The sequence below is a fragment of the Rhizoctonia solani genome, chromosome 4 (genome assembly GCF_016906535.1).
Source record: "Rhizoctonia solani chromosome 4, complete sequence".
Taxonomy (NCBI): domain Eukaryota; kingdom Fungi; phylum Basidiomycota; class Agaricomycetes; order Cantharellales; family Ceratobasidiaceae; genus Rhizoctonia; species Rhizoctonia solani.
This window is the reverse complement of record NC_057373.1, coordinates 1303267-1330405: the sequence shown is the minus strand read 5'-3', so window position 1 is coordinate 1330405 and position 27139 is coordinate 1303267. Positions and strand designations below refer to the sequence as shown.

The window sequence follows — 27139 nt, the reverse complement described above, 5'->3', positions numbered from 1 at the left end:
ACACGACCACCTAACGACATGTCCGAACACCAGAGCCAAAGTGAGTCGATCACACATGATGAATTTGCTGGAATGCTTATACATGTGTAGGTAATGTCATCAAGCAACTGGCGCTGGCCTTGAACCGCATCCGAGCGACTCCTCCGCGTATCATCTCCTCGCCGCCTACCCGTGAGTACTATTGTTCTCGGGCTCTTATGTGGTGGGCATAGGGCTGACGATACAAGCCGGACAGAACCCCGACGAGCATCGGTTTCGCTTATAATCCATGTCCGGCCTCCCGCTCACCTCCTGGACCGAGCCGATCTGCTCCCGCCTACGCCCCCGACTTTGAACGATTTTTTCAGACTCGACTGGGTCAACCATCCCGACAGTGTTGCCGAGCTACTTTACATCCGCCGAGAAGGCAGAGACGGCAAGGGCGCAGACAGCCATGTTGCCTTTCCGGGAGGGCGCTCTGAGGAAGGCGACGAGGGTGCGTTGTACACCGGTAAGTCCCGATCCAACGTGAACTTTGTCTTTTGCTCAACTTGGGTCAGCCATGAGACAAACGTGGGAGGAGATTGGGCTTGACTTGGCTGACAATGAGTGGACATGTGTTGGACAACTCGATGACAGAGAGATTACGACTAGTCTTGGAAAGCGTCTGCTTATGATACTTAGCCCATTTGGTGCGTATGATGTGACAGCCGCTTTATTCTTGCTGAATGTTTTGCAGTATTCTTGCACCTTTCTCCCCACCCTCCTCACATCGATATTCAGGTTAGTGCTGAAACATGTTATCCTGTACCAGACCGCTATAACATCTTGCAGGAGGACTCTCAGACTACTGTACATGCCATTCCTATCGGGATCCTACCTCCATTCAACAAAAACCCCAAGACCACGTTCGTAGAAGTCGACATTGCATCTCGACTTGCTCCGTAAGTCTCTCTGTTTGATCGCTTAGCGTACCTAACGTGTAGTGTCCATTCTAGGCGAAACTCGTTCGCCCGCGTCTTTGTACGATCGCTAATTGGCAATATGAAGTTCGGCGCGGTGTTGCTCCCTCCTCGTACGGCGATCGCAGAGTCTCCATCTTCGCTGACTCAGAAGCAGGATTTGAAACTATGGGGGCTAACTCTCGGGATGACTTTGTGAGCTTGCATTCAGGCGTAAATCCTTGGTTATATGCTTACTCACATCTATCTATTAGGGATTTAGTCCAAAACATGCTCGAAAAGATGAATGCTAGGCCTCTAGCACCTACTGCGGCGTCGGCTGTGTTCCTAGGGGAGGGAGCTGCCAGCATGACGTGAGATACCTTGTGTATGTCCTTTTCCGGAATCGGTACTAACGGCTCTATCCCAGCTCCATCTTCCCTCGCTTCTCTATTCCCGACGTAAACTTGTGGATTTGGTACGGCCTCCACAGCACAAAATTTTAGAACCCCGCTAATTCCGCGCACAGGGTATTTGGTAAACGCTACCGAGACGTTATTCGAGCATGGGAGGCCAGTATGTCCCAATCTGGAACAAATGACAGACGGTATGTATAATCAATTATTTCGAACTGTTGATCGTTCTTTGTAGACTCACTTTATGTGCAGAATTAATTGGTCTGGCTCCGCTTTGAACGCATTCTACGGAGCAGTTAGGCGAGCACTTGTGGTTGTTATTATACTCCGTGCACTCGGGCTTTTGGGAGCATTGGCTGGTTTGGCATGGTGGTTACTCCGCGGTCGATAGATAATGTATTTTCTACAATGTAACTATGACCATCCTTCATGTTGTTTTCCTTTCCTTGGATGTTGCTTATATGTTGTAGAATTCATGTTCATTTTATCTCTATTTCTGGGGAGGCACGTGAGGTTAGCTGTGCTTATTTGAGCACTGGGCCGATACGTTTCGGGGATCTACTTGAACACCTCGCTCAGTTTCTGGCTCAAAAATTCCCCAAGTCCAACGAATCATTTTTCTAGAAAGCAAACAGCGCCCAGACAGAGAGCAGTACACTTCTCAAGCGATGTCGAACACTGTCAAAATTACCGTGTCCCAAGCGGACATTGCAAAGATGATTGACCTCGCATTGTTACAACCCAACATGACGGACGAGGAGATTCGTGCAGGACTAGAAACAGCCAAAAAGTAAAAGAAGTTTATTCAAACTGGTATCTATATCGCTCAATATATGCGTGTCAACAAAAGGTTCAAGACGGCCACGGCATGCATCAAGCCATATTCTATCCCAATGGCCAAGGAGGTCCTAGGCGATTCGGGCGTGCTGATATGCCCGGTGATTGGATTCCCGCACGGAAATAGCGCGACAAAGGTCAAGGTGTTCGAGGCTTCCGAAGCGGTTAAAGCTGTGAGTTGTTTATGCGATACAGTCTCGGCTTGAAGATACGGAGATTGAGTATGAGCGTGTGTATGTGTGCAGGGTGGACATGAGATTGATATGGTCATCAATGTGAGTTGTACGCTTTAACTCGTTGTGTGTGTGCATTAATTGATTCGACTCGGTTGGCTAGGTGGGAAAGCATTGAGTGGAGAGTGGGAGTATGTCGAGGACGAGATCAAACAGATCAATGATGCGGTTGTTGGGGAGGATCGATCCTCAAAGTCATATTCGAAGTTAGTACTATCATCACCACTCTCTCTCCCTGACCGTCAATAATCTCGACGCTCTAATTTGTCAGAACGACTATCTCAAGGATGAACACATTATCAAATTGTGTGAGATATGCACAAAGATTGGAGTCGCGTTTGTCAAGACCTCGACCGGCTATGGATTCAAGAAACAGAGCAACGGGATGTATTCATACGATGGTGCAACAATTCCCCATTTGGCACTTATGCGAAAACAGTATGTTATCCCCATACATATCCCCTCGATAATCGATAACTGACAATCCGGGGGACAGTTGCCCGCCATCGGTCCAGATCAAAGCGGCTGGTGGAGTGAAGACATTGGATGACTTGCTACGTGTCCGTGCGATGGGGATCACACGTGTGGGGGCATCGTGAGTGTTATCTCGTAGGAATCTGCCGAGAATACCCTTGGCAGGAAAAAATGTTCCAAGTTACTTACGTTCTTATGCCTTTGTGTCACGTCAGCGCTGCCCCTGCTATTATTGCTGAAGCGGGCAAGCGCGGGATCGGCGAGACGCCAGTCGAAGTCGAGGTAGATCTCGGTGGTGCAGTATCGGGCGGGGGGTATTAGCTTTTGAATTTCTGTAATTCTTTTAAATGAGGACTGGACAAAGTGCGGATAACGTTACGAATGTATGCGAGTAAAAGGGCAATGGTTATGGAAATGCACGTGATGGACGAAAGGAACGTCATATGTTGTGCCTGCTTTCGAAGCCGAGGAGCGTAACTCGGACCACCAGCTTTCAGCCACAGTGTTATCAAGACTTTGCTGCGCTTGACCGCAACTGACGATGTCCGAGCCTATCGCACAGGACATGGCGGGTGCCTCGGCGCGAGCACAAGCATTAGCCCAGGCAGAGATAAACGGTATCAACCATGAAGACGCATCCAAGGGCGCCGTTCCACACACATTCGATCCCAACATGACTCCCGCCGAAAAGGCAGCCGCTGCAGGCAAGGGACGCGATGAACTCAAAAGCATCGGAGCCCAGGAAAGAAAGGAGGAGGCGAGAGGTATATATATTAATTCTGGCTTAAACACTTGCTGATCGCCCTTTAGAGCTCCCTGTCGATACTGGCGAGGGTCCGAACCCAGCACCGACGATTACCATCGAGGATGTTGACAAAGCAACGAAAGAAGTCCTCGAAGAATCCAATACTCTGAATGGACAGCCAATGCCAGGCATGATTCCTGAAGGTGCCGCTCCGCCCATCCCAGATTGGTACAAGGTCGGATGGCGCGCCCAGGCCGGCATCGACGATCCTACCCCCTCGGAAGAAGAACGAGACAAGGGGGTTCTCGAGCAATGGCTCAGCGAGATGTACTACGGTGACTGGTATCACAGTAAGTATACGTGTATTACTCTCACTTGTTCCCACAATTTATGCTATATATAGACGCTGGTGTCATTTTCTTTGCTATCGCGATGTCTCATTATATGACACTATTTCGTATGGGATGGGGCTGGTGAGTCACACGACCTGCAAGTCGACAGACAACTCAGCTCTCTGCATAGGCTGTTTGTACTACTCGCGTTCTGTGCGACGTACTACAAGACTTCGATCGAACGTTTCCGTCGCCGTGCGAGGGATGACATTCAGCGCGAACTCGTCAAGTCTCGACTCGAAACCGACCATGAATCAGCCAATTGGATGAACAACTTCATGGATCGCTTTTGGCTTATCTATGAACCCGTCCTTTCCGCTTCCATCGTAGCCGCCGTAGATCAGGTTCTCTCCGCATCAACCCCCGCATTTTTGGATTCGCTTCGTCTAACAGAATTCACACTCGGCACCAAGGCTCCTCGTATCGACAAGGTATACACTAGCCATCGTACTGAAAATGACGTCGTACAGATGGTCTGGGGGTTCTCTTTCACCCCCAATGATCTCATGGACATAACCTATCGTGAGGCACAAGCCAAGGTCAACCCCAAGGTTGTTCTCGAAGTCCGTGTAGGCAAAGGTCTGGCCACTGCCGGCATGCCCATCCTGGTTGAAGACATGAGTTTCTCTGGCACCATGCGCGTCAAGCTCAAGCTCATGACGGCGTTTCCTCATGTCCAAACCGTCGAACTCAGCTTTTTGGAGCCTCCCAAGTTTGATTATGTGCTGAAGCCTATTGGAGGAGATAAATTCGGTTTCGATATCAGCAATGTGAGTAGGGAGGTCAAGAATTTTTATGTGCTGTCTAAATCGCCGTTACTATAGATCCCTGGTTTGTCGAGCTTTATCCGCGACACGGTCCACTGGGTCTTGCAGCCAATGATGTACGATCCTAATGGTATGCCACGTATCACTTCCCTCAATTGGCTCATGCTCAATGAGTGCTTTTTATAGTATTCACCCTTAACTTGGAACAACTCTTATCGGGTGCACCATTGGGTAAATATTCCTGACCAATCAGTCGCTGGGAAGCGAACTAACGCGGATGCGCTTTTTCAGATGCTGCCATCGGTGTTTTGCAGGTTACCATCTTCGATGCTCGTGGTCTCAAAGGTGCTAAAATCGGAGGCGGCACACCTGACCCATATGTCAGCCTCACGATCAATAACCGCTCTGAAATGGCCAGGACCAGGTACAAGCAGAGCACGTGAGTTATTTTATCAGTCCGGTCCATAACTCTTATAACCGGTGTCATTTATGTTAGATACAACCCACACTGGGGTGAAGTCAAATTTTTGGTTATCAACTCGCTCACGGAAACACTCAATTTCTCGATTTTGGACCACAACGATCATCGCAAGGACACTGATCTTGGAAGTGCTTCGTTTGAGCTGTCGGCTTTGACCGAGGATGGAACTCAGGAAGGTTTAGTCAGGAAGGTATTGAAAGACGGCAAAGAGCGAGGCGAAATCAAGTTTGATATGTCAGTTAACTTTACAATGATTCTGTCTGCATATTTATTTCTTCTTCTTCGTCTACCAGAGCTTTCTTCCCGGTTTTGAAGCCCCAGACCCTGGATGGCGGCAAGGTTCAACCTTTGCCCGAAACGAGTGAGTAAATTCCTGTTGGTATCAAAGCATTGACTTATGGATCGTTACAGAGGTCGGAATTGTGCGTTTGGTTATTCACCAGGCCAAGGAATTAGATTCAAGCAGGTCAATGTCGGGAGATCTCAATCCGTTTGCCAAACTCTTGATCCGCCATCGCGAAATCCACAAGACCAGCGTCATGAAGCACACACTCGGGCCTGTATGGGAATCACCAAAGGAGTTCTTGGTCACTGATAAATCGTCCACGGTAGTAACTATCAAGGTTGGTCGCTTGGATTATGCGCGGGGCGATGACTGATAAATGCTATAGGTTATCGATGATCGCGACTTTTTGAAAGATCCTATGGTCGGATATATGAACATTCGCCTAAAGACCTGTTGGCAGCCCGTGAAAAGCAACAAGATTGGTTCCCACTCAGGGTGTAAATCCGGTAAAATCCGCATCTCTGCCGATTGGAAACCCCTCAATATGGCTGGCAGTATGCAAGGCGCAGGCTCTTACTCTCCCCCCATCGGTATCGTGCGCCTCTGGATCAAACGCGCCAAGGATGTCAAGAACGTTGAAGCTACACTTGGCGGAAAGAGTGACCCGTACGTGCGCGTCATGCTCAACGCGGTTACAATGGCCCGAACCGAGGTGAAGAACAACAATCTGAACCCCGAGTGGGATCAGATCGTATACGTGCCCGTTCACAGCTTGCGCGAAACTTTGTATCTCGAGTGTATGGACTACCAGCACCTTACCAAGGACCGCTCGCTTGGATTCGTAGAACTTCCTGTTGCCGGGCTTGCTCAACAAACCGATGACGAACGTCTTCCTTATGCCGGAACCGGAAAGCGCGACGTCGCCGATCCTATCCGGTTGGACAAGGGCCAGTTCAAGGGCGAATTGCATTACACTGCCGAGTTTATTCCTGCTCTTGCGCTCCAGGGTATTAGCTTCGAGGGAGTAGACGACATTCAGCGTGCGATCGATCGCGCCAAGGGTGCACATGAGGACGAAGAAGGCTTTGCTAGCGGCGATGAGAGCTCCATGTCCAGTTCAGATGAAGAAATTCAGCGCGTTCCTCACCACATTACCGTCAATTCTAAAGGTCACCGCGTCAGTAGTCACAAGCGTGTCAAGAGCGCCGATACCGTTCGCACTGGCCAGACGGCTGCTACAGATACCGAAGAGAGCGAGCTTGAGGATGAGACTCCTGCGGAAGAGCACAAGGGAGGTGTACAAATGTCAACGAGGAACTGTTGAACCAACGTAAGCCTTTTCTGCCTATCCTGTTTCATTGAGATTGACTCGAGCTATAGAATCCGGTATTTTGGTCTTCAATATTATGGAAGGGCACATTGCCAAGAAGGCACGGCTAGAAGTATTGCTCGACGATGGATATTGGCCCGTGTTTGGTAGCGAAAAGGCTCGTAGTGTCCAGGCTCACTGGGATCAAGTTGGCGAAGGGTTCATCAAGGAACTCGACTTTGGTCGCGTCTGGCTCCGCCTCAACGAAAACGATGAGGGCGAGAAGGAGGATATTATTGCAGAACTCAAGATTAGTGCCAAGCAATTCCTTGAGGAAGCATTGGCAAGTCTACTGGTTAACCAGCTTCATTTGGCACTGACCGTCTGTATAGGCTGGGCCAGCGACGTTCAAGCTCACTGATCAAGATGGCAAAAATACGAGTACCGTTAAAATCCAGGCCAAGTACGTCCCTGTTGAGATCAAACTTGACCCAAGAGAGAGCATAAACAGTAAGCAACTATCCAGATTCACGCTGTGCCTAGCTGACGCATTCGTTTAGACATGGGTGTCCTGACCGTCGAGTTGGTCGACGGAAGGGAGATTCCCGCGGCTGATCGCAGTGGTGAGTAACTAAACTAGAGTTTGAGTATATTCATCTACTTACTACTACGCGCATTAGGCAAGTCCGATCCATTTGTTGTGTTCAGTCTCAATGGGTCCAAAGTATTCAAGAGTCAGACCAAAAAGAAGACCCTTGCTCCAGAATGGAACGAAAAATTCGATGTCTCGATACCCTCCCGAGTTGGCGCTGACTTCTCCCTCGAAGTGTTCGACTGGAACCAAGTTGAAGCGGCCAAATCTCTTGGTGGGGTAACATTGAGCTTGCCGACCTTGTTCCATTTGAGAGTACCATCCGTCATATCCCGTTGAGCTCCGCAAAGCATGGGGACAAGGGCTTTATCCAAATCCAAATGTTGTTCCGTCCCGAAATCATTGCCAAGGCACGCACCAAGACATCAACATTCTCAACAGCTGGACGTGCTATGACCCAGGTTGGAGGCGTACCACTTGGAGCTGGTCGGGCCGTAGGACGCAAAATCGGTGGTTTGTTCGGACGTGACAAGGATAGCTCTGAAGAATTACCTGAAGTACCACCTCTTCCTCAAGTAGTCGAAGACGTCCCAGCTGCAAACGGTAACGGGGCCACAAACGGAAGTGTGGGTTCAGCTACAGGAATGGCAATCAAACCCTGCTCGCCAACCCCTGGACCTGGTACACTCAAGGTTACTCTGCACCGGGCCAAAGATCTTGTTGGTATCGAGGAGGGAGACGTTGCTAAGCCGTTTGTGATTCTGAAGATTGGCGAGAAGGACCATAAGTCCAAGCACGTGAAAAGCAATACCCCGGAGTGGTGCGTCACTCGTCTGCATTTAGTTAGGCTGAGGAAGCTCAAGGATTTCTTCAGGAACGAGACATTTATTTTCCCCAACACCTCAACGGATATCAGGACGTTAAATGTTACGATTCTGGATAGGAAAACATTTGGCAAGGACCCGGTATGTTGGAACTTTGTTTCGCATTATCCCCGAGAGTTGAACTAAACTTAACCTCAGATACTTGCCGATGGCACCGTCGATGTACGTCGTGATCTCGTTCTCTGATTATAGCTGCTCACCGACCAATGATATTATGTAGATCTGGCGATATATCCAACCTTTGTTCACTCCACCTATCCTCAGCGCGGAGTCACCGCCCGCTCAACGATAATAGCGGAGAATTGCAGCTTCGCCTAGAATTCGAGCCCGCGCAGAACACGTTAACCCGGACGATAAGTACCTCGGGCGGATCTTCACTCGCAGCTTCCCAGAAGGTCGCCTCTCCGTCTAGGTTTAGCCTTGGTCGCCGCCCCTTCGACTAAAAGCGGCATACTGAAGCCCAACGAAATTAGGTCGGATTGCTGGGGTCGGGTGCTCAGTCGAACAGAGTACGACGCGGGGCTGCTATTGATATAATATCTTCCTGTTCTTAGGTTTCTTCCCCCTTCCTCTACATGATACTTCCTAGTTAAATGGACATAAATATTCCAACATCACTTCTCTCGTTTGTCTCTACCTCTCATTCTCCAACGCCGCTATCAAATAAACGTAGCCTGGTCAACAAACTGCTCTGTCACTCTCGTTCTCTCCGTTTCATCGTACTCTCATGCTTTTAGTCTCTCCCGACTCTTTTTATCCCGGAACTGTATGATGAACACGTATCGAATCAACAATTTCCTCCACAAATAAATCAGTGTGAAAGACGACAAACATCTGACAATCTATCTATTTCATTGAAGGTGTTGTATGCAGCCTATCGAAATCCCCCACTGATCTACTAGCTGAATTTACTGAGGCCCTGGGTTTAACGAACAGCCGATATGTCACTATCCAACGAAACCCGATGCTATCAATACGTGTAGCTATACGAACCAAACTTGGCGCACGATCATTAGTTGGGCCTTGTAGAGGACGGTGATTTCGCTCAGGATGTATCTGAATGAAAAGATCTGGAAGATGGAGTTAATGGCTGGTGCCCCTCATTTCCATGTTCAATTCGGTCCCAGTCATGTGGGTCCGTGTCTCTGCGTGATCGGTGGCCGATCACGACTTCCCGCACGTGGGCTCCACGTGAAGAGTATATCCATAAATGTTTATCTCCATCAGCATGTACGACCTATTTGTTTCTTGGGTTTACCCCTATATAACTCAAGGGAAGAGGGAAGATGGCGCTGAGCTTCTTCCATTCTCTGGAATAATCGTCTTGTAAACATTGATTTATCCGATATCCACACACCTCGAGCAACCAAACGCTTCAAATCCCACCATTATGGATCAACAGCCAACACCAGCACCAGATAGTGGCCCACAGCATTCGCTGTCGCACTCACTTTATGGACTTCCGCAGGTCCCCACACAAGAACAGTCCGGCACCTAGTTCACACTCCCCCTCCTCCTTACGAATCATGCACGCTGTATACCCTGTGAGTACCACCGATATGTCTACTGCAAACATCGCTAATTGCACCTGTGTTTCAGAGATTTCTCGGCGGTTAATATTGTTTACCACCCTTACGAATTTGTCTACACCAGTCTCCCCTCTAGGCAAGATACCGCACTGTCTCGTATGTCGAGGCTCGCTCTCGTAACCTAATTCAGCATGCTGGTGATTTGCGGCCTTTCCGGCGAACATTTCGATATACTTTCTCCACGATTGTGCACGCCTTTACCTCCTCCTTTTCGTGGTCTCCCCCCCCCCCATCCCCCATCCCCCAGCTCTGTATTCTCTGTGTATTTGATAGTTTTGGTATTGGTCTCCAATTCTATTTCGTCTGGCTGTGAGATCGCTGAGATAAAACCGACAATTCGGTACTTGGAAGATCTCGCCCATCACTCAGGGTCGGAATGCTAAAATCCTGACGGGTACTGATGTTCAATGTTGACGTTGCACTGCAACCATTCCCGGGTACGTATGTGCCTGAGGCATCATGGCATTTGCGCAAACAGAGCGTGCTTTTTTCCTTCCTTTTCGGTCACGGTTGCGTTAAACCATTAAATTCGGGTCCGGCTACAATTTTGTACCTAAGGAGTTGGGGAATTCAAAAGGCTAGCCCAGTCAATCATTGCTTGATTGGATAGAAACTCGCTTTGCTTCGGACTTCCATTTCTGCTATATACAATCGCCCTCGAGGTTTCGTTTTCATTAGGCGATTATGGTTCACATACGGTCGTCAAGCCAAGCAAGTAGTTTTGCTGACATACGTGTGCGCATATTACAAGTTGACTAAACTGTCAGTAACCCCGAAAGGAAGTGTACCTGGTCGATCTACTGAATTGCTTCCAAGCCGCTTGCCCATTTTTGGTTGCAACTAGTAGCGTCATATCGGGTGGTGTACTATTATGGAGACAATACTTGCGCAGTCCTGGATTGGAGTTCCAAGGAGAATTGAATTTAGTGACCTCGTTCGTGTGACAAGAAGATCGATGTAAAGGTGTAGACTTGATCGCCGGTCATCTATGTGGCCGACTCGGATGTGGCTAGCTCCGAACATCCTGGGATCTCGGTGATGTTCCCAACGGTCTCAGACAGCAGTACGAAGAGGACGAATTGTAATTGAGCTTCGTGCCCATGATAGATAACCGGCATTGTAGGATCTATTCGACAACTCCCCCCCCCCGTCTACAACCACCTCTATGCACCCAGCTCCTTTGGATCTACCCTTGACTTGTTCGATTTTGAGATACTTTTAAACATGAACCAAGGAGATCAACCACCCAATCCACCACCACAAGAGCCCGCAGACTCTTCATTGCTTCACTCCCTCTACGGGAATCCCTCAATTGCGCACAACCCATCCTAACAGAGACCTTGTATGTATTGTTTCTTATGCTGAATGAGCCCCGATTCTTATAACAGCTTGGCTTGAAGTTAAGCTATAGCCCACCCCTTGGTCCGCAGGTAAGTATTTGAGGGAAAGCGAGGTGTCGTTGCATCCATGCTCAAGTCAGTGATATCAGCCGAGCTCGAGCCGCAATCGAGCCACGTTGAGAATGCTTAATATGAACACCGCATATATGTCTTAGACTTAGGACGTAGATTCATGCCTGGAGTTCCGATTGATGTAATACAATCGTAGTATATGACACCTTGTGCTATCCTTTCAAAGGTGTCGTGTGTCCGTGCTTTGTAGTCTCAGATAGGATGCGCCCGTACTCCATCACTAGTTGCTTATAAAAGTTTCAATAGGCGAGTTGATACACCCTCGTCAAGTTCGGACCCCGAAATTCAACCTTCTGTTTCGTTGGGGTGTTCATTTTAGACTTCCTCGGCAGTGTATGATGCCCAGTATAATGGAGTGAGAACACCTCCAACCCGATTCATAGCTATAGCCTAGGGCAATTTGGGCTATAGTGTCATGCGGGCTGGACCTCAGGCGGAGTCCGTCATTGAGTAACCGCAGTCAGGCGAGTCCCGTAACTTATAAAATGGTCCAGAAGTACGGCAACAGACAACATCAATCGGCATGCGTGTGTCGAACACATTTTAGTTGAGATACCCATTTAAACTTTTTGATTTTGACACCAAGGACGCCCCTCCCCCGCTCCAAAGAGATCGACATTATTATACTGGGGAAATGCGGAACGCATGCCGTCATCATTTACCTTTTCCAATGATAGATTCACACCCGGCCGTGGTCGACTTTACCCAAACAGAAGCCCCTCAGTCTTCTGGAACAATGTGATACAACATTCGTTTTGAGAAAACTATCGATACATAGGGGCTTCCCTTCAGCCCTTCAGGGAAGCTCAAGCGATTCCAGAGCCGGGATAGGCCGCTCAGCTTGTGGAGTGATACGTGCACCGTGCCTACGTTCGCCGGATTCTGCAAAGTCGATGATGGCAGTCTACAGAATTGCGTCATTTAGATTAGGGAGATCGACACACAGAAACAAGTGCTTACATGCGCAGTTACGCGATTGTCCCAGAGCACCACGGTGTTGGGCTCCCACTAGACCGATGAGTTAACTCCAGTTCGCCCTTGTCATGCGGTATGGTACTCACGTTCACCCGGGCCTGGGCATCAGCTACGCGTGCAATGTGGTTGTAGAGGAAGGTAAGGATGGTGTCTATTTGAGAGAGCGATTTAGCGTAGGGCTACTGGATTGTGAGTGAGTTATCATACCAGATTCCTCCTTTTTCAGGCCCACAATATGGGTCGTAAATTGTTGATTGACATAAAGCGCTTCTTCTCCTGTAACCGGATGCTTTCTGACCACGGGATGAACTAAAGACATGGTGTAAGAATTCCGGTGCTGAATGAGTAGGGTTGTTGTTCCAAGACCTACCATGTTCAACAGGATCTCGTCGTACTACTCCACCTCGACGTCCCTCTCGAGAGTACTTGGCTTGCTGAACACCAGAATGAACCGCTTTAAGGGTTCTCAAAAAGTCAACGAACGGGGGGAGAGCTTCTTGAGAGCCTGGACCTGAGAGACAAAAAGTGTATCACCTCCTCCAGACGAGGCTGGGCTGGAAATTAGCATTACGCATTGATCAGAACGGGTTAGATATACATACGTTGGGCCAGCAAGAAAAAGGTAGTTAAACCTGGAGGCTGTAACTCATATGAGACGTCCGAGTGCCAAAGCGTGGTAGAGATTCGGTTTAGTTGTTCGTGATTAAAGGTTTCATTGCCATCACGGTAGACCAGGTGAAGTTCTGGAATCAAAGCGGGATGTCCCGAAGTAGGATGAATGTGGAGCCTGTGACACATGGTTAAGTGATGATTTAATGTAATGCCTATGCGGTATCAGTTACCTGCCAAAGTAATTCCCCCATTCCCTAAACTGGTCTGCGGTTTGTGCGAGGAATTTAGGTTGGTCGCGGAAGGCAATAACCCCACGGCGCGCCACTTCCAGGGCGAGTTGGTCCCGAGCTGGACCATCCAGCGAGGTGAGATCAACGCCAACAACTTCGGTGCCTATTCGCGGAGTCAAGTTGCGGACGCGAGTAGCATTTTTCAAAAATGTCCGTTGTTCAGACTCGGGAAGTGCGGCTGCCCGTGCTGCTGGGTCTGTATGCTCAAAGGGTTTGAGAGGAGGATAAAATTCGTTCTTGTCAAAGACAGGGAGTAGGTGCTCGTACGGGTAGTCGGACTTGGGATTGGGTACAATCAGCGGGATGGAGCCGCCGTTGGTTGTGGTAGAAGTTTCGGTTGCTACTGGAGGTGCCATGGCTCGTTGTTGGGTTGGGTTAAACAGGTGGGATGTCCGGTATTATAGCCCCAACCGGACGCGGCACGCAATCTTGCGCGATGTAGCTTGGTCATCCGCCTTACTTGGTATGGGAGGGAGAAGCTATATGCGCATGCATATGGCATCATCTCACGAAGGGAGCCCGGATGCCGAGAGGCGCTAAGCATCACGTGATACATTTTGAAACAGGGATTGCCCTGAAATGACCAGGAGATATTCTCCGGATCCAATATCTGGAACCGCTCTGACGAGGTGGAGGAGCTCGAGGGTAGCATGCCAGAGTCAGGATGGGAGGCGCAACGTGCACAACCACGGCCTGCTCCTCAGTATGAGCGTGAATTTACATGCACAGAAGTAGAGGTATTTTGTGGACCAAGTTCCAAAGGTCCGCCTTTCAAGAAGGTTCGCAAAGACAAGCGAGAGAGTCATCATAATTCCAGGCTTGAAGATCCCCCTCCTAAGCTTCGAGGTCAGTTTACGACATAGTTATATGATGTAGCTCACACGCTCTACGACAGAACGTCCTAGCTGGCTCAGCATATCGCGTCAGCCCAGTTCAAGCTTATCATCAGGCTCCTGGAGGCCAGTCACTTGTAACCTTCAGGACGAGAGAGGAGAAGCTACACTCCGCTTATTTACCGAAGATCAGCACCTTCATAGCTCCATTCAAATCAGCAACTGTTTTGCACCGTGCCTACGCATCGTCGATTCCAGCCTCTTTACGCGCCCTCACGTCCTTGTCATCCAGTACGCATTGACTAGTGCAACGGTACAGTTGGTCATACTGACCCATATACAGTGCCTATAATTCAGCAAATACGGCACCTCAACCTAGCACAAGCAATACATCAGCCACGACGTGCGAGCCAGTGTATCTTGCATTCCGTAGTCGAGATACCCTCAGCTCCTGGCTCGTTCTCCTCCGTTCATTTGCCCGTGCGGATATCCGACCCCATCCTTATCCTGTTGGGTACGCTTTCCCACAACACATTGGGTATCGTATCTGGCGGCAGCTCCAGATCGCAATTTTTGCAGGGCGGAAATTGAGCAGGCATGTTCACGGAGCGGGATCTTCGGACGAGTCTGTTTCGAGGGATGGTGGGGACGCATCCTCTGACCGGTGGGAAGGAATGTTCGAAATATCTCTCAACGGACTTGTCGTAGGCCGGACTGGGTACAAGTTTCTTCCTGGCCCTGCTTGGTTGACTGAGCGTATTACGATCAACGACCCGCCAATGGGTGGCGGGATATGGGCCGGCTCGACGGGGCAGGGAGTCTGGATTCTCCTGGGGCCGCTCCAGATGTTGGGTGGAGCCTGGGTCCCCTGGATACAGCTGGTGCTCTCCTCGAGATTCGTAGTTTGCGACCTAAATCGGGATTGTTTGCCCAGACGACATCGCATATGGGAACGGTGCCCATCGACCTGGGGCCATTCCGTCGAGGAGAAGCGGTGAAAGCTTGGTGGCCAGGGTTTTCGGCCATCAGTAACGAGCAGAATGGCGAGCTACTGTTGGAGATCAAGTTTGATGAGTAAGTGTTCTGTACATGGGGGTGCTTGTGCAACAAGTGAACTAAGGGCGATTTATGTCAGGGAGATAGTATTACCACTCGAAAACTATAGCGCCATGAAGGATATTCTTGCCCGGAAAAATTATTTTGAGTTATGGAAGTATGTGCCATCTTTCACTGGCTTATCTCCTTGCTGAACAAAGTTGGGTACTCATTAGTGATCTCACAAAGCGTATCCCTATTCCCGCCAAGTTTCAACGCACCTCATCTCTCTTGCACTGTATCACGGAAATCTTGCTCCCCATTTGGCCGCTGGCTCGTTCTGAGATCATTAGTGCAAGCACATCACCAAGCACGCTCTTTCGCGGCAACTCCACATTAACGCGCGTGGTCGAGTCAGCAATGGCCATTCTAGGAGCGCAAGGATTCTTGGATAACAGTATCGGGCACGTTATAAGGGATATTTACCGTGACAAAGTAACTTTCGAAACCTGTCAGAGTAGTACGGGAGGACCAAACACGGCCGCCGGAATAATCGAAGGAGCCGATGTGATGACCCATTGGTTAAGAAAGATCTGGGATTCTATTTGGAGGGCGAGAAACGGATGCCCGGAGTAAGTCCACTTTCCGCATTTTAGCTATTGCTCTCTGGGACCTATCATTATCAGTGAACTGCGACATCTGTTTTACCATATTCGTACCCAAGTTGAAGCGCGCTGGGGTTCGTCGGCTCTGCATACAGACCTCAAGTATCAGGCTATTAGCGCATTTTTGTTCCTTAGGTTCTTCATACCTGCACTACTGCGGCCAGAACAGTACGGGTTGACCGTTGGTCCACCTCCCGATGGCGTCGAACGAAGTCTGAAGTCGTTGGCCAGAGCGCTCCAGTCGTTGGCCAACCTGAACACTGTGAGCGAACGCGGTCCAGAATTTCCAGGCTAGACTAACACTCCACAGAACGTCCAGAGGGAGGAGTTCATGCGAGGCGTCAAGGCCTTCAACGAAGAAAACGTTGATGCTATGATCGACTACCTGACTTTTGTCTCAACTCCTTCCGATCGACGCCCAGTCGTGCACAGCGTTCCTCCATCGGTGTCTTCCAGCCACACACATACTCCTCACTCACACACACCGGTGTCATACAATCCATCTCCAGAGCTTCAAATCCGCACTGCGCTCCAAGCGCGGTTATCGTCTATGGATGCGCTACACCGCGAGTCGTTGCCCATTTTACCGTACATGACAGACGAAGCTCGCGATTTGGCGGTAATAGCATCGGCAGTAGTCAGAAATGCGCATACTCCGAGTGGACTGGTGCGATTATTCCGTCGAGAGATAGGTCCGATGAACGAAGGACTCGAGAGCTTGACGGATGGGGCCCTTGGGGTCAACAATGTTGATACCGGGGACGAACAAAGCAGCCAAACGGCCGATGCAATAGGCGACGACGAACCCGAGGTCCATGAAGATGTAGTCCAGTTCATCAAAACATGTTTTGATATTCAAGCCGAGGCCATGCGGCGAGTTTTACCGAATGCTACTACCCAGAAGAAGCTTGGCAGGAGAAGGCGAAGGCCCACCAAACAGGATGATAATCCGGGTCCCAACCTTCCTGACCCGCCCAGGTCGGCAGCGAAGGCTCCGCTCACCGAAAGCTCGTACGATGGACGGGAGTTTGGTACAATACCTCCATCGATTGTGACGCCGGATACTGGGGCAGGCACAGGGGCAGAGAATTCTTCAGATCAGAGTACAAGACCTGATATCTCTCGTCAGCCCTCGCAGAACACCCTGTCTGGTACCAAGAAGAAGAGGACAGGGGGGGATGTTCGCAATCTTTTCAAGTGGGCGGGGAGGTAGTTGAGATTTAAGTGAAATTAATTCGGTCATGATCAAGGGAAATGTAGCCATCTTGCGTATTGTATGTAGTGTTTGTGCATAGTAGGTATAGTATTAGTAGTATATTTCGTCCACGAAAGAGGCCTATGATGAGCAAAGAAAACAAGAAAGTACTAGCATACAATCATCTTGTAAAGTGATTCGTAGGAAAAGAGGCTATCAAAGGCCAGTTTTTCCGCCACTTACATCCAGTGGTGCGCGTATCATCGCCATCATTTCAGCCGCAATCACTTCAGAAGTGCTTCGAACGGTAAGACGACATAGCTATACACGATTCAGTACCATATACTCAAGAACCGATTATGGACAGTACCTTGGCGGCTGCGTTAGGCTCAAGTCTGAGCAAACATCCCACCTTTCCGGCCGTGGACATGTGCAAAACACCGGCTGCAACAATATTAACTGGGTTCGGGTCGATGTCATCCAATATCTTTAGTCCGACGCCAGAAACGATCTTCTTCTGTCTCTCGGTTTCCAATGATCCATCGGAATTGACATGCACTGGGAAGATGCTTTGCGCTTCACGTGGTGGTCCACCTACAAGCTTCCATCGTTCGAAGAATTCAGCTTGGGCAAGTTTAACTCCTTCGTAAAACTTAGTAAGAACAATCGGTAGTCGGAGATTGATTGACTGCAGTGATCCTGCCATGTACGAGACGTTTAGAATTGGGGGATTTGTAAACATCGACTTGCACTCGACATGCAAGAGCTGCTGCGACTGGGTCTTGGGATTGACAGTCGTAGGCGGGATCTTGGCGAATGACACAGAAAGCGCGTCCTTGTCACCTATATCGACCGTAGCAGTAAAGGACGTCATCACACTTGAAAGTTTATTGCCAAAGTAAAGAGCCACGCGTCCAAGATGGCCATGGTATTCTGATTTGACGCCAATTTGAAGTGCACATCCTCGTAGAGAACACCTTCGGGAGCTCTCGTGAGTTTCTCGTACCACCGCTCGATGTCAGGGCTGGTCGTAAGCTTGGGGGTCGGCTTGACTTCTGGTTTGATGACATCGGTGCTTGAGAGATCAAGGCCGGCCAGTGAGCTCATCACATCACTAACAGCATTGTTGGTATTTGTCTGATCACCGCCCGCGGACAGCGTGTTCTTACGAGCCGCCTCGCGTTCCGCATTGACTCCTTGCCGCCAATAACCCAAGTGCGCTTGTCCCCTGTATCCCCATGTTTCTGGTTGAGTCTGCTGAGAAGTGCAGACTCGCGAGCAGGGAATGGTGGCATTTCTTCGCAAACATTCTGGAGCAGCACGTCATCGTCGGGTCGTGATACAATGACATAGTATTCGCATGCTCGTTGCTGAAGTTCGGAATCTAGAACGTGCCGGTAGCGGTCGAATATTCCCAAGAGCTCTTGTTTGATTTCGGGAAAGACGTTGGCCCATTTGACGTAGGTCGACAATAGTAATGCGCGAGTGGCAGGCGAAGTGAAATGGGATTTAGATTGTAACGCTTGTAGCTGTTCAATGGGGCTACAGCCTGGCTCGTTGGCAATAAGATGACCATATTCTCCGAGTATGTACCCTATACAAATGTCAGGGGGTATGCGATACATTATTTCTGATACTCACCGCCAACTTTAACCAAACTTTCATGGCATGAAGGCATGCGAACATATTCATAGACAGCCTTTGCTGCATACTCTTGCAAATCTTCAGTGTTTGTGGTAATTTGGATCACACGGTACCACACTTCGTCTCCGACGTGATCACCAGCAGCGCTGATGAGCTGAAGGATCGTGTCCACATACCAAGTGTACGACGGTGCATATTTCTCGGTGAGAATCGCGATCTTAACCACCATTTCCTCGCGAAGTCCATAGTCAGCGACCTTTAAGTATTTCAATAACTCTCCGACGACGAGCGCTGCGTTATCGGTGTCGCACATGCTGTAGAGAAGATCGAGAGCGCGTCGACGAACGCTAATATCCTTATCTCGCAATGACAGGATAATAGTGGTTTGGTGTTTTTTTAAAGGCTCCAGCGAATATGCCCTGGCAGCAAGATGGGCCATTGTGTCCAACCCAAGGTAGCGCACATTGGTTTCTCGAGAAACGATAAACTTGGCAAGCAGCCCAGCAGCAGTAGCAACAAGTGGTGATTGAGTATCGTGATGAATAGCAAGACTGATGGCTTCAAAGAGAACTGCGTTGATAGCGTTGTTGTGCTGCACATTCTTTGCTGAGTCACTTGGATTATGAGAGAGAATTGCCTGTAACACCCTGTCAATAGTAGCGCGCATTGCGGGATCGGCTGTTATACAGTTCAGAATAAGATAATAGGAAAGATATTCCGATACTGACTTATAGGCGGATAATACTGCAAAAGCCGCAGCAGCTTAACCTGTAGCCAAGGTGTGGGCACTTTATAATATATGTACTCCGGTGAATAATCCTTATCAATAACAATCTTATGCAGTCGGTCGATAGCCTTTTGGCAGGAGACCTTGTAAGCATCAAGATGGTCTTGAGCCAAGGCCGTAACTAAACTGGTGACAGATACAACAACTCCCTAGGGTTAACGGTCAGTATTCCATTTTATAAGTTCTATTTATGTCCTTACTAAATCATCGTCGTCCATGATAGATATAATACGCAATGCCCATTCCTCAGCAGGGAAGACTTCAGGGTGTTTTCGATAGAGTCGCAAGAGTGTGAGGGCCGCTTTCTTCTTAACAAAGCTTCGTGAAGTACTGGACACGTTGAGTTAGCACCATATAACCATATGTACCAAGAAACACGTACGGAGATATGAGTAAACGATGGACGTCGGGTGCCAATGCCTCGGCCATTTCTTTCCCGCCGACATTAGCTATGGCATGAAGTGCCAAACAGTTGTTTATTTCGTTGTTCTCATCGAGGTCCTTGCGAATCGAGTTGACAACAAGTCGTAAGAAGTCCGAGTTTTCGTGCATAAGCAATGTGACTGCAAGGTAGCCCTAGAGTGCCATGTGTCACAGTGAGAATTGGACACGATCAGTTGAACTCACGATTTGCTTCTCACTATACTTGGGGCTGGATATCAAGTTCACAGCCTCCATGTGTCCAATGTCAACCTTGTATCCCAGAATATACGTGAAAATGATCTTCGAAAGATATCTATATATTTCTTAGCCCTGTTCTTTGTAGATTCGAGCATTTGCGACTTACTTTTTCTTCTGATACCCATCAAGCCCTCCGTCTATAGCTCTGTCAGCGTACACCCACTCCTGCTCACGCGATTACTCGCCTTTGAACTTCTTTCGGATATGGGCCATCTCCTTATTTATGCGTTTCTCTTCAAGCTCTCTCACGCGAGATGCTCGGATGTCCGCAATAAACTAGACGGGCATGTGCCTCAGATGGTGCTGAAATCGAACCCAGGTAATTAGCGCACCTGCGTCAGCCCTCGCATGTTCGTCGCCATGCTGGATATGTCCTTAAATTACAAAAGGATCGTCGACTTTTATTCAAAACTGAGTTTAAACTTAATGATGAACGAGGAGAGCGATGTGGTTCGACGGTGCAAGTGCGCAGGAGCCCAAATAAGCGCTCCGTGCCGCGGACCTGAGAAGGACGTTCTAATTACTTTTCTATTCTGGTAAATTACATAATGCGTTGGTACGGGTAGCTAACTACTATGAACACTAAGGGCAATTAACAAAGGAAATATTCTTATCGCCAGAGAGGGCTAGATGGACGGGTGGATGGCCGGCTATCGAAATATGCAGAACGAGGGCCCAATCTGTACCCGCCAAACCCAGGGTTTGGTGTCGAGGCCCCACTTGCAGACATGCGTATAGTACCAGGTCCGAAGTAAGGGGGGGTACTGTACCCACTCGGAGTTCCTGGTCTTGAATTCCAACGCGAGTCTTGCCTTGACAAACGTTCCTCGCTGTATCGATTCAGAATGCGAACAATATCTCCCGTAAGATAATTGAGCTCCTTGACTTCTTTCTGCGATAGTGGAGTGCCTTGCGCGCCAACTTCCTCGTCCGTTCCAGAAACTCGCTCATCCTTCAGCCGGAAACGAGACCGGTAATCTTTGTCTCGAGAATTCATCCTGCCACAAATCCCGTCGAAAACGCGCAGCATACACGCCTCCATCATGGACTTTAATCGCCGAACATCGTCCAAGGCATCGATGTTACCTGTAATAGGCAACCAATTGTCGCATTCTAGTCCTCGAGGTGTGACAACAAGGTCGTATGCGCCAAATAACATGTAGGTCATCGGATCGAGTCTTGTGCAATTTCGCAGGAACAGTTGGCCTCCTTGGGCTGTGTTTCGAGTCTTTTCGGCAAATGCAAATAGCTCGCGCTCCCCCATTTCTACTAAGTCTTTATGCTGGTCTACTGCCTGTCTCCTGCGGTGATTGACGCTACCTGGATGAATGAAGGCTGTCTGGAAAGGGAGTTGTTAGCCTCAATCAGAACAGATGCTAAGAATACAACTGACCTTATCCTCTCTAGTTCGATACATCTTTTCCTTATGGCGAATAGCGAAATTGGGCTGGCATGCAATGGCGATCAAAGCAGCCAACAATGGCTTGGAATCCCCATGCTCGTTGAGTTCGGGAGGAACAACCATATCCCGCGCTACGCGGTGGTTGGATGAAGTGCCCCCAGCGGAGATGTCCAGAACGCCTGCATAGTAGAGACTCTGTAATAGATGGCCCTTGATGCGCTGGATATTCAATAAGCTCGGCTTGCTCAAGAAATTCTCCGAACAGAAACGGTTGGCAGTGACGTATTCACCCCGATCTTGCATAGCCCACCAAGTATTATATGCGTTCAGTGTAGCAAGTGCGTCTGACCTAAAATCGTTCGAAGACCAACGCTCCTTGGCCGCATTCGCCTCTTGTTTCAGGGCTATGGGTGCCATGAATGGATCCCGGTTAGTAAGGATCGCCGCGAGGGTTAGCGCCTGGTCAAGGCACTTGAAAAAGCTACCGTAAAGCACAAGGCGGCCGACAGCTACTTCGACGGGAAGCTGCAACAAAACTCGTCCCAGAGAGGTGAGATTCTTTTGGCTGTCCAGCGCCCCAACCATCATAAGCGAGCGCATTGCAGAAGCTACTCGTTCTGCTTCAGGTGGTTCGATGGTTTCTGCTAAAACTTGTTCAACTTCCATGCCGGGGAAATTAATGGCCTTGACGTGCATGACCACATTGGTCAAGTCGGTGCGCTTCATTTCGACTAATTGATAAGGCTCCAGGGTTGCCAACCGAGCTTTAGAGATAATGCCGTAGTATTCCCCGGACCTATGCCGTCCTGCTCGCCCTGCTCGCTGATTTAGATTAGACGAACCAACCCAAGCAGAAACAAGAGAAGACATATGTCGTGCAGGATCATATCTTTTTTCCTTGATGCGGGCTGTATCAACGACATATACAACGTCTGGGATGGTGATAGATGTTTCAGCAATGTTCGTAGCCAAGATAATTCGTCGCACGCCGGGCCTTGGAGGATCGAAAACGGCCTGCTGTTCAGCAACGGGAACAGTTGAGTGGAGCAGGTGGAGGGAGAATTTGTCACGGTTGAACAAGTCAACTCCAAGTAGGGCTTGATGCCGGTCGTCGAGGATCTTCTGGAGGGACATCATCTCGTCCCATCCAGGCAAGAAGACTAATACGTGCCCATCATCCGATTTTTTGATAACGTGGGCGATAGTTAGTGCGACAAGAGGATAAGGAATGTCGAAATCCTTTTGGAGCACCTGAGACATATCGGTATGTACTCCTGGGAGGTAGCTGGGATTGCCGGTGACAGGTGCTAGTGCGTGTGGGCCAATCTCGCCTTCGGCATACTCAACAACAGACTTCTCCCTCCACACCCATGCGGAATTACCGACCTGTATTGTAGACAACTGTTGGATAATATCATCCATATAGTATTTAGAAACAGGGAATGATCGTCCGGGTACTTCGGCAACCGGAGCTGGGGTGCCGTCGTCTGAAGCGAAGTAAGTCTGGAATAAGGTGGGGTCGATAGTGGCGCTCATAAGAACAATTTTGAGTGGTTTCTGGCGGGCACGTCGATCAGCCAGCAGTCGTTTCAGCACAACTAGAAGTAGATCGGTGTCAACATCGCGTTCATGTACTTCATCGACAAGTATATGCGTCACATCATCAAGGCCGTGACCCGTTCCATGGCGCTTCCCTTGAGACTGTTCGAGCAACGCTGACTGCATGCGCTTGAGGAAAATGCCAGTGGTACAGAATGTGATGTTTCCGTGCTCTTGAGGAAATTTGGCCTCGAATCGAACTTGATAACCAATCGATTGTCCAAGGGATTCGCCTCGTTCTTTGGCAATACGCTCTGCGACGCTGATTGCCGCAATACGCCTCGGTTGAGTACACACAATGTTGCATCGACTACCCTTTCCGCGCTCAATCATCTGATCAAGGATTAACTGAGGAACCTGAGTAGTTTTCCCAGACCCTGTGGCCGCCATACAGATTGTGACGTCGTTTTGTTCGATTGTAGCCAGCAGATCTTCGGCGCGTGTGTAGACTGGAAGAGACCGACGTGTTTCGCGCATATGTGCCATCTTGGGGTCATTTTCGTACGTTTCACGGGCTTCACGTAGTCGAGCCGACTTGGATTCGTGATACCGTTCCGTGGGACCATCCTGTCCTGGTCTAGGTGGACGGTAAATCCCGTCTCGATTAGAGGACTGATCTTCTGATTTGCCGGACTCCGGCGTAGGCTGCGTTACTGGGCGATTAGCGTAAAGATTGCTATCCTTGATATCTTTACATAGATCGCGAATTTCGTCATCGAGGTCGTCTGACATGATGAAGTGTACCTTCGCCGCCATGCTTGGTTCGCCTTCAGGGCCGTGATGAGCCATTTGCTGCTTGAATTTTGGCCATAGTTTTTCATCGCACTGGTCCAAATACACGGTGACGTCGATGTAGCAGTTGTTTTTCGCTTCTTTTTTGGTCGATGCATAACCCAAGCCAATACGTCGTCCGCCAACAGTCATCGTAGCATCCCAAGCCGTACGCGATCCTTGCTCGGACTTATCAAAGGTAATCTCTGGAGGGTCGTAGTGGAACTCTTTGCAGTAGAAATCCATGAACTGGCGAGCAATTTCATAGGTAACAGCTGAACCGTCGCGCAACTTGGGACCATTGGCGCTTGTACCCGCTGATGTCACATTAACCTGTTGTTTAGATTTCTCTAGCTGTCGGATACGTCAGCGCATCGAAACACGTCAATTAAAGGGCTACTAACCAGACCCAGCCGATGCAGTTGGAGCATTCCAGACAACGCGGCTAGTTTCTCAGCCTCCTTCCTTATGGGTGCATCGCCAGTCCCGGTTATCATGTGTTTGCTATCAACCAATACTGTACATCTGAAAACAAATCGACATTAGAGAAACCCCCGGGAGTCTTCCTAGATTCTCACATACCTGGTGATTCTCCTTCCTTCGAGCGCACCCTCTCTTGCCTCGTACGTAGGCTGCTTTCCGAAATTCAGAGAAAAATAATTGCTAACTGTGGATTTCGGATTCTCCAGCCAACGATCCTTTACCGGGGGAAGGATAGCGTTAATCTCAGTTTGCTTAATGTAAGCTTCGTCACGAAGAGGGCCATCCAATGCCGGTAGTGAGAGCAATTTTTTGTCCACCGGTGGGGCACCACGGCCCTTGCCTCTCGGAGGAGCGCGTCCGCCTCCACCACCACGTCCAAAGCCTCCAAGCCCACGAGGTCTTCCTCTCGAAGAATCACCTCTGTGTGTAGGCGGAGCGCGATCCATTTGATTAACCGCGTCCAGTGGAGTGTGAGAAGGGTCGATGTTGAACTGTCCCCCAGGCGTAGGAGAGCTGGGATGTGAATCAAACGATTGGGAGCGGCGAAGTCTCTTGAGGCAATAGGACCGCTATTTGCTTCCGCGGAGGTGCTGAAATGAGAGGTCCCTTGTGTGGACCCGGACTTGTTAACCTGAGAATTAAGTCTCTTTGGAGGACGATATGACGATTGCCTCGAGTTTGTCGCGGGTGTCATGTGGCAGCTAGAAGCTATGACTCGCCTGCAACCATGAATGAGGCGGAATGACATGTGATGGTGGATACACACCAGAGAGCTATAATTCCAAAAAAGATGAGTTGATCGGAATTGACATCATATGGAATCAAGCTACTCACGCACAAATAGCCTTCACACACCTGAATAATATTCCGCACCAACCGACTTAATTAACAGTACAGGCGGACCAACGGTAACACTCACGTTAGTCAAAGGTCTGGGTGCTGGTACTCCTAGCTTAATAATCTGTTCAAAAATTGGATTGCGGGAATCGAAAGCGATTGGGATAGTCAACCACTACCCAGGTACTCGTCTAGAGATTCCAGACCTCCGTTCAAATTCCTCGGTTGGCAACAAATCTGTTCTTGCACTATAGGCGAACTAGAAGGGACAGCGAAGCCAAGTTCAAGTTTGCCTTGAAGGCGCTGATGACTTCAATCCACCTGTTACGTTACTGCATAAGCACACACTTGTCTAGCGCGTTCGACAAATTCAAATATAGGATAATTTAGTTTGCAACACTATTGTAGGCCATCATTTCAACGAAAAGAACAGGGGTTTCTACCCTTGTGGAGACCATAAGCAAAGGGTATGATCGTAAAAAGAACAACTGGCTACAAGGGATTTTGTGGGGTTATTAGTCAAAGACCCGTGATGCCAATCTACTCCGTAGGCTATAGATGTGTGGGCGTCGAATCGGCTCGAGACAGCGGATGAAAAAGTTGCATCAACCTGGCCGCTTTCATTGATCGGTGTCTTGATAACCTTGAAACCGTCATACATGCATGCAACTAACAACTCGTTTTTACGAGTATCTGATGGGTGCCATTTGACTCGCCAAGCACCACCTCCGACTCCAACTTCAACCAAAGAGGTGGTCATTTTTCGGCTATCGAATATCCTGACTGTATTATCGTAGCTTTATATAGTGTATAAGTGCATAGATTGTGGATTTGCTTTATCCTCACCTTCCTACGGCCATTAGATTCTCGATAAACGGATGTGTTTGAACGCACGTTACTCCAGCTTCAAACCTAAGTACCTAATTAGTGACATAGTGTTTATCTACGAGATTTACACACCGTTTATTGACAAAGATCGGTGCTTCACACGAAGTGCGGGTGTCCCATCCCTTCAATTTACAGTCATCTCCACCTAGAAAAAGATTGGATGGTACTGGGTGGGATCAATTGAGATGGCTGACCAGAATATACCAGCGTGGGCGACCAATAGTTCCAAGATGCAACCCATGGTTCGTAATCATGCGCATGCCAAGCCGTATCAACTTCAAATTGGCTTTCGCGAGGTCGCAACGCTGATACTACCCCATCCGATCTCGAAACAACAAGAGCCCCGGTGCTAGAAAAAAATCAGTAACCCAAGCGTACCAATCAGTAACTTTGACAGACTCTCGGGGGGTAAGACGATTATTCCAATCGATCGATAAGCAAAGAACACTAGGATCGGCGACTTGGATTGATTGCACGTTTAAAAGTGTTTTCTATCTTCCGGTTAAACAACACTTTCGAAACGACACGCATACATCCTACCTCTTGGCTATTCAACTCATGGAATTGGATACGGCCAACAGATTCGGCAAACGCGAGCATCGGGTTGGTAGCTTCCTGGTTATACGACCTGATATTGCCTATCGAATAAGTGTACTCAAAGCCAAAATATTTTACACACCACTTCATATCAAGAATTGCAGCAGTCTCAATGCGTTGTATCTCTTTCCTATGCTAGCCCAATCAGTGATTGAAGACATCTGAATCTGGGTATAATACTCACAAGCCCATAGATGCTTCATCAAATTCATATACAAACACCTGCCGTTTCTTTCTTGAGGTTTCTTGCTCTCATGACCGGCCTCCTTTTCACCTTCATCATTCTTGACCAAGTTGTACGTCCCACAAACGAGGATATCATAAAGTCCTTCACGAGGACAGAATTCGACAGAGTCAGCTGGTAGCTCAGTATCGAGAGAAAATATGGTTCTCTCAATCGATTCGGAGCCAGACATGATAAACGATGCGGCGTGGGAGTAAAGACAAT

The 27139-nt window shown here is 49.0% G+C and overlaps 5 protein-coding genes across 5 annotated transcripts; 2 read left to right on the top strand and 3 right to left on the bottom strand.

Annotated features, from left to right (window-relative positions):
* Nucleotides 1-18: 18 nt before the first annotated feature.
* On the top strand, nucleotides 19-8628 carry RhiXN_00427 (C2 domain-containing protein; the record flags this gene model as incomplete). Its single annotated transcript, XM_043320246.1, has 37 exons — nucleotides 19-40; nucleotides 91-171; nucleotides 236-490; nucleotides 540-671; nucleotides 719-762; nucleotides 814-923; nucleotides 978-1136; nucleotides 1196-1294; nucleotides 1351-1398; nucleotides 1450-1527; nucleotides 1589-1695; nucleotides 1961-2126; nucleotides 2187-2346; nucleotides 2419-2455; nucleotides 2510-2616; nucleotides 2678-2844; nucleotides 2903-3001; nucleotides 3096-3162; nucleotides 3431-3644; nucleotides 3691-3975; nucleotides 4029-4098; nucleotides 4148-4787; nucleotides 4842-4914; nucleotides 4971-5015; nucleotides 5076-5223; nucleotides 5281-5499; nucleotides 5559-5626; nucleotides 5677-5888; nucleotides 5937-6846; nucleotides 6932-7215; nucleotides 7253-7370; nucleotides 7421-7483; nucleotides 7541-7731; nucleotides 7767-8272; nucleotides 8327-8417; nucleotides 8475-8498; nucleotides 8557-8628. The coding sequence occupies 37 exons, from the start codon at nucleotides 19-21 to the stop codon at nucleotides 8626-8628; spliced, it is 6171 nt and encodes a 2056-aa protein (XP_043179258.1).
* A 3565-nt stretch (nucleotides 8629-12193) lies between these two features.
* RhiXN_00426 (TfdA family taurine catabolism dioxygenase TauD) lies at nucleotides 12194-13630 on the bottom strand (the record flags this gene model as incomplete). Its single annotated transcript, XM_043320245.1, has 8 exons — nucleotides 12194-12301; nucleotides 12358-12405; nucleotides 12459-12523; nucleotides 12580-12681; nucleotides 12743-12802; nucleotides 12856-12921; nucleotides 12975-13159; nucleotides 13215-13630. The coding sequence occupies 8 exons, from the start codon at nucleotides 13628-13630 to the stop codon at nucleotides 12194-12196; spliced, it is 1050 nt and encodes a 349-aa protein (XP_043179257.1).
* A 294-nt stretch (nucleotides 13631-13924) lies between these two features.
* On the top strand, nucleotides 13925-17035 carry RhiXN_00425 (Ras GTPase-activating-like protein ngap; the record flags this gene model as incomplete). The annotated part of the gene is made up of 9 exons (XM_043320244.1): nucleotides 13925-14120; nucleotides 14170-14398; nucleotides 14451-14988; nucleotides 15042-15181; nucleotides 15243-15320; nucleotides 15379-15774; nucleotides 15829-16069; nucleotides 16118-16987; nucleotides 17033-17035. 9 exons carry the CDS (start codon nucleotides 13925-13927, stop codon nucleotides 17033-17035), a joined length of 2691 nt encoding a protein of 896 aa, XP_043179256.1.
* Nucleotides 17036-17218: 183 nt separating this feature from the next.
* RhiXN_00424 (AP-2 complex subunit alpha) lies at nucleotides 17219-20476 on the bottom strand (the record flags this gene model as incomplete). Its single annotated transcript, XM_043320243.1, has 12 exons — nucleotides 17219-17323; nucleotides 17373-17837; nucleotides 17882-18256; nucleotides 18310-18596; nucleotides 18644-19324; nucleotides 19375-19582; nucleotides 19634-19763; nucleotides 19816-20009; nucleotides 20061-20169; nucleotides 20221-20259; nucleotides 20296-20390; nucleotides 20447-20476. The coding sequence occupies 12 exons, from the start codon at nucleotides 20474-20476 to the stop codon at nucleotides 17219-17221; spliced, it is 2718 nt and encodes a 905-aa protein (XP_043179255.1).
* Nucleotides 20477-20724: 248 nt separating this feature from the next.
* Nucleotides 20725-27107, bottom strand: RhiXN_00423 (Helicase associated domain (HA2); the record flags this gene model as incomplete). The annotated part of the gene is made up of 12 exons (XM_043320242.1): nucleotides 20725-21453; nucleotides 21508-24240; nucleotides 24291-24411; nucleotides 24469-24882; nucleotides 25734-26003; nucleotides 26053-26118; nucleotides 26167-26239; nucleotides 26289-26443; nucleotides 26473-26585; nucleotides 26635-26722; nucleotides 26774-26821; nucleotides 26914-27107. The coding sequence occupies 12 exons, from the start codon at nucleotides 27105-27107 to the stop codon at nucleotides 20725-20727; spliced, it is 5004 nt and encodes a 1667-aa protein (XP_043179254.1).
* Between the last annotated feature and the right edge of the window lie 32 nt (nucleotides 27108-27139).